The sequence below is a fragment of the Bufo bufo genome, chromosome 1 (assembly GCF_905171765.1).
Source record: "Bufo bufo chromosome 1, aBufBuf1.1, whole genome shotgun sequence".
Lineage (NCBI taxonomy): Eukaryota > Metazoa > Chordata > Amphibia > Anura > Bufonidae > Bufo > Bufo bufo.
This window is the reverse complement of record NC_053389.1, coordinates 665,156,322-665,169,774: the sequence shown is the minus strand read 5'-3', so window position 1 is coordinate 665,169,774 and position 13,453 is coordinate 665,156,322. Positions and strand designations below refer to the sequence as shown.

The window sequence follows — 13,453 nt, the reverse complement described above, 5'->3', positions numbered from 1 at the left end:
CATTCAAAAATTAGGACTGCAGTTTGCGCCTTGTGTCTTCACTTTGCAATATACCTAATAATTAGGCAATTTCTTCTTGTTCACTTATTCCCTCAGCAGATGTACAAAGTTGTGTTCAAAATAATAGCAGTCAGACATCACTAACCTGATCAATTAATGTTTTTGGTAGAAATAATATTTCTACATGGCAAATAATTTACTAGTAGGTGTAGTAGAGTAATAGAAATCCAACAGACCTAACAGTCATGACATGCATGCTGCTGGTTCTGTGTAATTGAATCACTAATTGAAAGGGGCATGTTCAAAATAATAGCAGTGTGGAGTTCAATGAGTGAGGTCATTCATTATTTGAAAAACAGGTGGCAATTATTGCCCTTATTTAAGGAAGGAAGGCAGCAAATGTTGTACATGCTGGTTACAGTGCATTTCTCTCTGAAATTCTGAGGAAAATGGGACGTTCCAGACATTGTTCAGAAGAACAGTGTACCTTGATTAAAAAGTTGATTGGAGATGGGAAAACATATAATCAAGTGCAGAAAATGATAGGCTGCTCAGCTAAAATGATCGCAAAATTTAAAATGGCAACCAAAACCTGATAGATGTGGAAGAAAGCAAAAAACTACCATTCGAATGGATAGAAGAATGGCCAAAATGGCAAGGACTATCTGCAAGAAGCCCCCGCAAAGTCCCACTGTTGAAAAAAAGACATGTGCTGAAGAGGTTACAATTTGCCAAAGAGCACATTGACTGGCCTAAAGAGAAATGGCGCAACATTTTGTGGACTGATGAAAGTAAGATTGTTCTTTTTGGGTCTAGTGGCCGGAGACAGTTTGTCAGACGACCCCCAAACACTGAATCCAAGCCACAGTACACTGTGAAGACAGTGAAGCATGGTGGCGCAACCATCATGATAGGGGGATGTTTCTCATACTACGGTGTTGGGCCTATTTATCACATACCAGGGATCATGGATCAGTTTGAATACATCAGAATACTTGAAGAGGTCATGCTGCCTTATGCTGAAGAGGAAATGCCCTTGAAATGGGTGTTCCAATAAGACAACGACCCCAAACACACCAGTAAACGTGCAACATCTTGGTTCCAGACCAACAAGATTGACGTTATGGAGTGGCCAGCCCAATCCCCGGATCTTAATCCAATAGAAAACTTGTGGGGTGACATAAAAAATGCAGTTTCTGAGGCAAAACCAAGAAATAGAGAAGAACTGTGGAATGTAGTCCAATCATCCTGGGCTGGAATACCTGTTCACAGGTGCCAGAAGTTGGTTGACTCCATGCAACACAAATGTACAGAAGTTCTCAGAAACAGTGGTTATACAACTAAATATTAGCGATTCAAAGGAAAGCAAAATCTTCAAACATTTTTCAGTTTATATAGTGAATGTTTGAGTTTGTAAAGAAGAATACAAATACTGCTATTTTTGAAACAGTCTAATATTCACTTTTCTTATTTTTTTTTTTAAAGGAACAACACAAATATATGTTTCTTCATGTTTTGATTTGGAATATAATGTGTAGTGTTCCCAATGCATTTGCGTGTATGAAAATAAAAGCTATTAGAAGGATGTTGAGCTTTATTCACTTTTTTAAACACACTGCTATTATTTTGAACACAACTGTAGGTGGTTTGTTGAATAATCTTAGTAATTACGTTCCTGAGAGCTTCAGTTCCTGGATTTTGATCATTATTTCCATACTCAAGGGACAGTGGGGATATAGATGGTCATTAAATCTCTAGGGAAAAACTAAGCATCAATGTCTGGTAAGATCCGCAGGTGCTTCCAGGGAAAGCCCCCTATACCCGTTAGCTGGTGCTAGGTGGCTGTCCTACTCACCTAGAACCAATAATGTTTGCAGGTCATAAATTGCTTCAAACTGTACTTTCCGCATGCACAGTGAGCCAGTATATTATTTATGATGTAACACAAGACACAGAACAGCAGACAGTGCCACCTAGTGGACACATTATGTAGAAATTACACAAACAAAGCTGAAGTTTCACAGCATGGGCAATTCTGTTATGTACTTATGATATTATAATTTTTATTTTTGAGTAAGAGTTATGATATAGTGTTCCAAAACCATGATATCATGTTGTCTAGAGGACTCCATCACTTATACAATAGCCCCTGTATATGCTAAAGGAATACAAAAAGCTGCTGACAAGCTGATTTATGCACTGCCGCCCTGATCTTTTATCAGATTGCTCTTGTAAAACAATTTCAAAAGGCGGATATTATTAGGTAACTGTTCTATGCAGCTATATAGATATGCAGGTTAAACGTAATAAAAGAGAAAAGGGCTAAACGTAATAAAAGAGAAAAGAAACTACAGCAAACTACAGTCAGAGACTTAACCCTTTCCTGCCACAGCCATTTTCTATTCTTGGATTTTTGTTTTCTACTCCTTGCCTTCCAAAAGCCATAACTTTATTTTTACACTCACACAGCAGTGTAAAAGCATGTTTTTGCAGGATGAGTTAGACTTCATAATGGCACCATTTAATATTCCACAGAAAAAATTATTAATGGTTGGACTAGGAAAGAAAAAGTACAATTGCGACATTGTTTACAGGTTTTATTTTTACAGCAATCACTGTTCAGTAAGAATGGTACGTTAAATTTATTCTGCGGGTCAGTACGATGACAATACTAAATTTATATCATGTTTAATATATTTTTATACTTAATTTTTATACCATATTCTGACACCCATAACTTTCTTATATTTTGATCGACTGAGTTGTGTGAGTGCTTATTTTTTTTACAGGATGACCTGTGGTTTTATTGATACCATTTTGGGGTATGCATAGGTTTTTTATCACTTTTTATTCATTTCTTTTGGGAGGCGAACCGAACAAAGGAACAGTGATTTGGGTATTTTTTGTGTGTTTCTGTTATGGCATTTACCATTTAGGATAAATACTTTCATATTTTAATAGTTTGGGCATTTTCAGACAAGCATTACCTTTATTTTTTATTTCACCATAGAGTTCTACCACTGTATTGAAAATTTTTAGGGAATTTTTCATGAGGGATAAGTTTGGTGCATCTTTACAATATGTCTAGAGATATTACTCCAGGTTTTATGCCATTCCCCTTGCAGGATTAAATTTGTCACATTTGTGCGACTTTTTTATTTCTTAAATTTGGCCTGCAGCTCATTAAAGAGGCTGTCCCACAAAAAAAAATATTCTGCGGTTTTCAAACCAGCACTTGGATCGGAATACTTCTGTAATTGCATGTAATTAAAAATATAGTATAGCTGCTGAGTTATTAAATAAATTGTATCTGTATAGCGTCACCTGCTGTTTATTCTTTTTCTAACAAATGCTCAGTTCTATCCTTCAACTGGCTCCTAAACTGCGAGAGGCAGAGACTTGCAACAGAAAGGATATGCCTCCTGAGCTGCCAGCTTGATATAAATCTAGCAAAGCAATTGGAACTATGAGTGGGAGAGCTTTGGATCTATGTGAGGTAAAGATTGCCATGTACTTGTCAATGACGGAAATTCAGCCGGATCCAGCATGTAAGTGGAACCGGCACTTTCTGAATTTTATGATAGCCGCTATGGCACATAACAGGTATATTTAGTGTTAGGAACCCGTCTAACTAGAGATTGCCTTGACGTTCGGCAGACGGGCTCAAATTATTTTGTACAAAACGATTAGCCAAGTATCTCTAACTTATTAGTTCAGCATTTGCTATTATGATGCAATTTTGTACTTTATTTGGTCTGCAGTGAGCTGTTGCATTGCTTGTTTTGTTTAACAGTCTTGTTCTCAGCCATAGCAACGTGCCCAGGCGCTTTGGGATGTGCTGACTGACCCCCTTTTTCTCTGCAGTTCGTGCTGGAGGTGTGGCTGCCTCCCCAGTCGTGCACTCCTTTCAGCTCGTCTGTCTCACAGGTTGATTTTAATTAGTGTTAGTATATAGCTTGGCCTGCTCCCCCCCACTCACTGAAGCTATCTGACACCAGGAGAGAGATAGTGTGTGGACTCTCATTGCAGTCCTTGGTGACCATGTGGCGCCAGTGGTGGTGTGGAGTGGGCCCGGCGTGCATGCTGGTAACTGCTTTCCCTGGATACAATGGAGGCCATTTGGCACCGAAAATGACGGAAATTCAGGCGGATCCAGCATGTAAGTGGAACCGGCACTTTCTGAATTTCATGATAGCCGCTATGGCACATAACAGGTATATTTAGTGTTAGGAACCCGTCTAACTAGAGATTGCCTTGACGTTCGGCAGACGGGCTCAAATTATTTTGTACAAAACGATTAGCCAAGTATCTCTAACTTATTAGTTCAGCATTTGCAATTATGATGCAATTTTGTACTTTATTTGGTCTGCAGTGAGCTGTTGCATTGCTTGTTTTGTTTAACAGTCTTGTTCTCAGCCATAGCAACGTGCCCCGGCGCTTTGGGATGTGCTGACTGACCCCCTTTTTTTTTGCAGTTTGTACTGGAGGTGTGGCTGCCTCCCCAGTCGTGCACTCCTTTCAGCTCGTCTGTCTCACAGGTTGATTTTAATTAGTGTTAGTATATAGCTTGGCCTGCTCCCCCCCCCACTCACTGAAGCCATCTGACACCAGGAGAGAGATAGTGTGTGGACTCTCATTGCAGTCCTTGGTGACCATGTGGCGCCAGGGGTGGTGTGGAGTGGGCCCGGCGTGCATGCTGGTAACTGCTTTCCCTGGATACAATGGAGGCCATTTGGCACCGAAAATGACGGAAATTCAGGCGGATCCAGCATGTAAGTGGAACCGGCACTTTCTGAATTTTATGATAGCCGCTATGGCACATAACAGGTATATTTAGTGTTAGGAACCCGTCTAACTAGAGATTGCCTTGACGTTCGGCAGACGGGCTCAAATTATTTTGTACAAAACGATTAGCCAAGTATCTCTAACTTATTAGTTCAGCATTTGCAATTATGATGCAATTTTGTACTTTATTTGGTTTGCAGTGAGCTGTTGCATTGCTTGTTTTGTTTAACAGTCTTGTTCTCAGCCATAGCAACGTGCCCAGGCGCTTTGGGATGTGCTGACTGACCCCCTTTTTCTTTGCAGTTTGTACTGGAGGTGTGGCTGCCTCCCCAGTCGTGCACTCCTTTCAGCTCGTCTGTCTCACAGGTTGATTTTAATTAGTGTTAGTATATAGCTTGGCCTGCTCCCCCCCACTCACTGAAGCCATCTGACACCAGGAGAGAGATAGTGTGTGGACTCTCATTGCAGTCCTTGGTGACCATGTGGCGCCAGGGGTGGTGTGGAGTGGGCCCGGCGTGCATGCTGGTAACTGCTTTCCCTGGATACAATGGAGGCCATTTGGCACCGAAAATGATGGAAATTCAGGCGGATCCAGCATGTAAGTGGAACCGGCACTTTCTGAATTTTATGATAGCCGCTATGGCACATAACAGGTATATTTAGTGTTAGGAACCCGTCTAACTAGAGATTGCCTTGACGTTCGGCAGACGGGCTCAAATTATTATTTTGTACAAAACGATTAGCCAAGTATCTCTAACTTATTAGTTCAGCATTTGCAATTATGATGCAATTTTGTACTTTATTTGGTTTGCAGTGAGCTGTTGCATTGCTTGTTTTGTTTAACAGACTTGTCACGGACGTACCGAGACATACGGACGTTCCCGTGACAGGAGATCTGTGAGACTGGCAACACGTGGTTTTATCTGACACGTTTTCCTTTTGGATCAAATTACGTCTGTGTTGTTTCTGGTGCTTGCCACACCTTCTTTCCCCAGGTGTGGCTATTGTGGTCATTTTACCTTCTCTATTTATTGTTGTTTCTCCCACTATGCTGTGCGGTTTATAGCTTCTGTAGGACTTGTGGTTAGCTTGTGTTTGGTTCTCTTTGTATTTTGTTTATTAAATGTGTGTGCTGCCTTTCCCTGTTGTTTGTCATTAGGCCTGAGGGAGACTCCTGTTCGTCCTTCCCTTTGGAGGAACAGGTAGACTCAGTCCTGACATTAGTTCCAGGGTCCTATAGGGTGAGATAGGATTCTAGGTATCCGGTGTATGAACTTGCCTACCTTTGGAGCCTGTTCCTACTGGTAGTCTGTCAGGACTGGAGTTAGGGTTTTATCTAGGAGTTGTCCATCTTCATTCCCTAGTTTCCAGGCCTTATTCCGGTATCTTCAGTATTTTAAAAGCAGCTCACCCTCTGGTTACCCTGTATTAAGGTGCTCTATCTCTGTGACTTCACCCCGTCACACAAAAGATTAACTAGTAAAATGATAGATAGGCACTTATTCCGGTATCCCCTTTCCCTCCTATGCTCAGTGTGGTGATTTCCTCCCACACACGAGCGTGACAGTACTATATGATGCCTGATATAATTTTTTACATTAGTCATGGGATAACCTCTTTACCTTAGCTAACTATGCTCACTTCTCTTTTTTGCAAAAGTAAGCCGAAAAAATAGCAATAGCCATCCAGAATTCTGAACAGCTGGGTGTGATAATCTCCCCTTCGATTTTTAGTCGTTCTAGGGGACTTGAACATGCAACTGTTGAATTGTTTACTTTATACTATAACACAGCATTGTAATCTGTGGTAAAATTGTGATGTTCCTGTCAAAAGGGTTGTCCCGTGACAAAAACTTGTCATCTATCAACAGGACCGGGAATAAGTGTCTTATTGGCTGGGGTCAGAGAACTTGAGACCCTGTTAAATCACTAGAATGGGTGTCCATATTTCCTATTCAATGTTATGGGGCTGCTGGACTTAGCGGAGTACAAACCCCAGCAGCTCCGTAGACTAGAATGGAGAAGTGGACACATGTCTACCTCTGTATTCAAATTGGGAACATGGACAACAGTTCTAGTGATCAAGGGGGCACCAGCAGAACTTAATAAGAACTTTACTACGGCAGGCTTGGGTGCTTTCAGATATCTCATCGTGAGGAAGCAGTTTGGATACTTGAAGAAACTCCCTCCCTCTAAATGATCGCTCAGATGCTGGACACCGGACCTCATTAACTATACAGGGATTCAGTGGGGGTCTGGATGCTTTTGCGCATTAGTGCCGGGTTCCAGACGGACAATAACACAAAAACACTGCATGCACTGTTTTCAACATGTTACTGCAAGAATGCTGCACCTCAGCCACTCAAAATCTACAACAGTGAAGAAGACAACCAAGTACAAACCTCAGGTTTGTTGGTCATCCACATGTTCTACAGCTGATGTATTCAAACTTCTCCTTACTGCCATTGTGTATTGAGGACAAAAGCAGAGTCAGGGCCCAGTCCTAGACGTTTATCACTTGATGTATACGTGATGGCACAAACCCTTAAAAAGTACAGTATATCTTCATTTATCCATCTACATGATTTACATTTACATAAAATAAATATATTTAATACTTTACCTTTTCAAACTGCAATTTGAGACCAAGAGCAATGATCAAATATTTGTAGCTTATCTGTTAACGAAGAACGCAAAGAATTAGAAATAAACTATTGAAACCGGCAATGCGAACTATAAAATATAAATAAAACCGAAAATAAAATTATTTTACCGCTCAGTACAGTCTAATATTTCACAATCCACATCACAGACACAGGCCCACTTTCACCTTCTGATCCGGCACTAGAAATCCTGGGATTTGCACCTACCAGTAGTAATAATCGTATAAGTATTGGAACTGCAAGTCCCAGGATTTCTAGTGCTGGATCAGAATGTGGAAGTGGACTCTGCTTATGGTGTGATGCTGGGGAAAAAGGTCATCTGAACCATGGATTGTGAAATATTAGAGTAGAATAATTTTAATTTGGGACTATTTAAAAAGTCAGTAACTGGAGGGGAGATTTATCAAAACTGGTGTAAAGGAAAACTGGCTTAGTTGCCCATGGCAACCAATCAGATTCCACCTTTCATTTCTCAGAGCTTTTTTGAAAAAAAGGAAAGTGGAATCTAATTGGTTGCTATGGGCAACTAAGCCAGTTTTCCGTTACACCAGTTTTGATAAATGTCCCCCTGTGACTTTATATTTTACCTGCTTCAGTCTGTGCTTATTTTCAAAACTTTATGAATTAAACTTAGCAGTTTTCTTAATATGATTATAAAGATTGTAAGGCCAGACACACATGAGCGAGTTCAGTACTGTGGCAGTGTGAGTTCCCGTTCTGAACTCTGCTTCTCTGACTGCATTATGTCAGTGTAAGGGCTCGTTCACACGAACGTATTTAGCGTTCCGTATACAGGCTGTTTTCTGCGTTCCGCATATGGTCCGTATACGGAACCATTAATTTCAATGGGTCCGCAAAAGATGCAGACAGCACACAGTGTGCTGTCCGCATCCATAGTTCCGTTCCGCGGCCACGCAAAAATTATAGAGCATGTCCTATTATTGTCCGTAGCCACGGACAAGAATAGGCATTTCTATCATAGTGCCGGCCATGTGCGGTCCGCAAAATGCGGAACGCACATGGCCGGTGTCCGTGTTTTGCGGAGCCGCAATTTGCGGACAGCAAAACACTTGAGGACGTGTGAATAGATTCCAGGTCTCACAGGAACACACAGCCTTATAAATCATTATGGCGCCGTGCGTTCCTATCAGGGGAGCTGAGGTCAGAACAGTAACTCACTGCCACACGCAGCAAGTTTCTGGCATTGAACTCTGTGTTTGGTCTAAGACCTTACAGGTGTTTTCTCTCTCCATCTGTACCATGTACATTTCATATGTACAGCCCCCAGGAATCAATGGCACATTGAAATAAATAATAATAATTTTACTGCCAGCGATCTGTAACCCTGTGTATGTATCTGCTCACATTATGTAGGCTTAAACTTTCAAACTCATTACAATTATTCTTTATTCACAACATTATATTTACCTCTTTGCCATCATCAATACGGATACAATTTTTGTCAGGATCGAAACCTTTTACTTCGGATTTGATCCATTTGACACCGGTTGGTATTAAGCCTGAAGTAGATCTTGCGGAGCTGGCCAGTTTCTTTGCACCACCACCAACGAGAGTCCAAATTGGTTGGTAGTAATGAACCTAAATAAGGTGAAATGATGAGTTAATAACGCATGTATTTCTGTTCCTTGAAAGGTTGAGTGACAAAAATATAGCCACTGAATGCTTGTCTGCAAATTACCCTGGTTGTTGCCCAACTTTCTCAGATATAACTAAGAAACAAAAGAATGGCATTTTTAACATTGAAATACAAATGATAGTAATTATAATGATAATAACTGCCTTCCAATTATAGATAATACATGATGAAGTCTAAGGCTACTTTCACACTTGAGTTCGGAGCGGATCCGTCTGGTGTCTGCACAGACGGATCCGCTCCTATAATGCAAACGATGGTATCCGTTCAGAACGGATCCGTCTGCATTATCTTTCAGAAAAAATTCTAAGTCTGAAAGTTAGTCAGACGGATCCGTCCAGACTTTGCATTGAAAGTCAATGGGGGACGGATCAGTTTGAAATTGCACCATATTGTGTCAAACTGTCCCCGTTGACTTACATTGTAAGACTGGACAGATCCGTTTGCCTCCGCACGGCCAAGCGGACACCCGAACGCTGCAAGCAGCGTTCAGGTGTCCGCCTGCTGAGCGGAGGACAAACGGTGCCAAACTGATGCATTCTGAGCGGATCCGCGTCCACTCAGAATGCATTGGGGCTGTACGGATGCGTTCGGGGCCGCTTGTGAGAGCCTTCAAACGGAACTTACAAGCGGAGCCACGAACGCAAGTGTGAAAGTAGCCTTAGGCCACATGCACACATTGTTTATTATGCGATTTCACTCACTAATTTTTGGGCACTAAATCCACATTATAATATAGCAGCATTAAATTATTTTTAATAATCATGTAAACGTTGCATATTTACTTATGTAAATTGACCTGTGGTTCACAGCATGGCATGGCAATTTATGTCGCAGATCCGTTGCAGTTAACATGCAGAAATTGCCCATTGACTGCTAAGGAGGCTATTTTCAGCACAAAATTCACATGATGAAGTTTGGATGAGGGTTTGATGCGGATTTGTAGCAAAATCCCCAAGTCGTAAATGAAAAAACTTTAAAAAGCACTATAAAACACTAAAACTAACACGCTTTTGTGGCTTCCTTGCGTGCTCCCATGCAAGTCCCTGCACAACATGCCCTAACGTGATGACATCTCGTCCCTTTTGACCACTGAAGCCAGTCACAGGCTGCAGTGGTCACAACCAGCATTGGACCAGGCAAAGAAACCAGAAGCACAATGTAAGGTTTTTATTTTCTATTTTCACAGCTGACCTGTTTTCTACAGGTAAAATCTGTACCAATTTCTGTTGCAGATTTCTCAGCGGATTCCGGAAAATGTTCTGCAGCAATTCTGCTACATGTGTATGTGGTCCTAAGATGCCTTCACGTGTGGCAGATTTTGTTGCAGAAATTTCTGCCACAGATCCGTTTCACTCATCTGAATGGGGTTGTGTGAACCGATTTTCTGTTGCAGAAATTTCTGCAACAAAATCTGCCACAAACAGTGAAGACATCCTAAAGAAAAATAATCAGAGTTATATAAGCACACATTCTCAGTACCTCACTTGGCTCGATGACAGCAACTTTTCCAGCTCCAAGTTTTCTCTTCATACGAGCACTCATGGTGATCCCACCAGCACCTCCTCCAACAACAACGACATCATAGTACTCTTTAGCAGCATATCTGCTGGTCATGTGCAGGCTTCGACAGGAGCTACTGTGCACCCCTGCTCTAAGTAAGTGGGCGCACTGATTGACATGAGCACCACTTTGCACCACTCCAAATAAAGCCATCTCTAGGGAGGATAATTACCTACAAATAAAGAAATAAAAGTCACCACCAAAACCATAGCCAAAATGATCAATGTTAGTAAAAATGACTTAAAATGTACCTAAACGAAAAGTTACAAATGCCCTAAAAAATACATTTCTAATATATTTTAATTAATTGTTTTACTAGCAAAAAAGGCCCAAAGTTCTTTCTGTAGTGATTTTCACAGCAATGCATACAGAATCTATACGCCGTAGCCACATATGCAGTGTATAGATTCTGATTTCTACAATATGTACTCCAGTGAACACACGGTACTGGCAGGAGCAGAGCTTCTGCTTGTGCCCGCTCCGCTACAAGCCTGGCATAGCACATTGGTGCAGGGTATCCTGCTATGATTCGCTATGCAGATGTTTGAGAGGAGTGGGCACAGGCAGGAGCAGTGATGTGTGCTCTTACCAGTATGTTGCTCATTGCAGCAGATATTGTAGAAATCAGAATCCATACACTGCATACATGGCGTGTATGGATTCTGTATGCACTGCAGTGAAAAGCACTACAGAAAGGACCAAACTTCGGGGGCCTGTTTTGCGAGTAAAACAATAAAATCAATGACATTTTTTTTTAAGGACATTTGTAACAGTAAGGCCTCATGCACACGGCCGTGTTCCGCGGCCGAGAGCGGTCGGTGGTAACCCGGCCGGGATTCCTTCTGACAGCAGGAGCGCACGGCGTCATTGGTTGCTATGATGCCGTGCGCTTCATGCCGCCGCTGCTGTACAGTGATACACTGGTATGATCTATACGAGGGGACATCCTCTGCACCTGGAGGAAAGAAGGTTTGTACACAAACATAGAAGAGGATTCTTTACGGTAAGAGCAGTGAGACTATGGAACTCTCTGCCTGAGGAGGTGGTGATAGCGAGTACAATAAAGGAATTCAAGAGGGGCCTGGATGTATTTCTGGAGCGTAATAATATTACAGGCTATAGCTACTAGAGAGGGGTCATTGATCCAGGGAGTTATTCTGATTGCCTGATTGGAGTCAGGAGGGAATTTTTTATTCCCCTAAAGTGGGGAAAATTGGCTTCTACCTCACAGTTTTTTTTGCCTTCCTCTGGATCAACTTGCGGGATAACAGGCCGAACTGGATGGACAAATGTCTTTTTTCGGCCTTATGTACTATGTTACTATGTTACCAGTGTATCACTGTACAGCAGCGGCGGCATAAAGCGCACGGCGTCATAGCAACCAATGACGCCGTGCGCTCCTGCTGTCAGAAGGAATCCCGACCGGGTTACCACGGACCGCTCTCGGCCGCGGAACACGGCCGTGTGCATGAGGCCTTAAAATTTTTTTTAAACGTTTAGGTATACTTTTACCCTTATTACCCTTACCCATTGGCAGTTATGTTTTGTATTTTAATGATATTGAAACAGAATATAATAAAATGACAATTAATACAAAATGTATTAGAGCACAAAAAAGTCTACAAACAGACATGCAATAAGTATTTTTTGTATTCACAGCCAAAACACATTTATTTCCTTAAAGGGGCATTTCCATCTTGGACATTGGGGGTATATCGCTAGGATATGCCCCCAATATCTGATAGATGCTGGTCCCACCTCTAGGACCCGCACCTATACTTAGAACAGAGCCCGCAAAGTGCTGGAGGGTGCACAGAACATGTGCGGCCCGCTCTCCATTTGTTTCTATGGGACTGCTGAAAATAGCAGAGCCAGCACTCATAGAAGTGAATGGAGCGGTGGCCTTGCTTCCGATTCATTTCAATGGGACTTCCATTACCATCAAAGGCCACATGCACACGAACGTATTTTCTTTCCGTATCTGTTCCATTTTTTTTTGCGGACCGTATCCGGAACCATTCATTTCAACTGGTCCACAAAAAAAAAAAAAAGCGGAAGTTACTCCGTGTGCATTCCGTTTCCGTATGTCCGTATTTGAGTTCCGCAAAAAAAAAGAACATGTCCTATTATTGTCCAGACAAAGATAGTATATGTCCTATTATTACAGACAAGGATAGTACTGTTGCGGACCGCAAAATATATACGGTTGTGTGCATGAGGCCTTATTAGAATATCTCAATGAAGCAATACTGTGAATTTGACTAAACTCTTGCATTCCCCAAATCATTTTTTGGGAATCTTTTGATACCAACTTATTAACTTAATATATCTGGGATAATCATAATAATACAATCACTATAGCACCATCCTTGCATATCACAGTTATTCTAATATTGTGAGAAGTTTTAGACCTCTTTCGCACAAGAGATTGCACAGTAAAAAAAAAAAATTTTTGCAGATGACACTAAACTGTGTAAAGTAATTATCACGGAAGAGGACAGTATACTGCTAAAGATGGATCTGGATAGATTGGAGGCTTGGGCAGAGAAGTGACAGATGAGGTCTAAAGAAATCAGCCAAAATATCAGGAAGAGAATTGTGGACTTGCACAAGTCTGGCTCAACCTTGATTGCAATTTCAAGATACCTGAAGGTGCCTCGTTCATCTGTACAAACTATTATACGCAAGTACAAACAAGATGAGAATGTCCAGCCATCATACCGCTCAGGAAGGAGACGGGTTCTGTGTTCCAGAGATGAACGTGCTTTGGTCCGACATGTGCATATCAA

At 41.6% G+C, this 13,453-nt stretch overlaps 1 protein-coding gene across 1 annotated transcript in view; it reads right to left on the bottom strand.

Annotated features, from left to right (window-relative positions):
• The window catches only part of SQOR (sulfide quinone oxidoreductase), a 61,470-nt gene that overhangs the window by 18,496 nt on the left and 29,521 nt on the right, over positions 1-13,453 (bottom strand). The window contains exons 2-4 of the mRNA XM_040414031.1: positions 10,584-10,836; positions 8,876-9,046; positions 7,408-7,461 (exon numbers count right to left, since the gene is read on the bottom strand). Coding sequence (XP_040269965.1) covers positions 7,408-7,461; positions 8,876-9,046; positions 10,584-10,817 — 459 coding nt within the window. The 5' untranslated portion in view covers positions 10,818-10,836. The remainder of the gene's footprint in view (positions 1-7,407; positions 7,462-8,875; positions 9,047-10,583; positions 10,837-13,453) is intronic.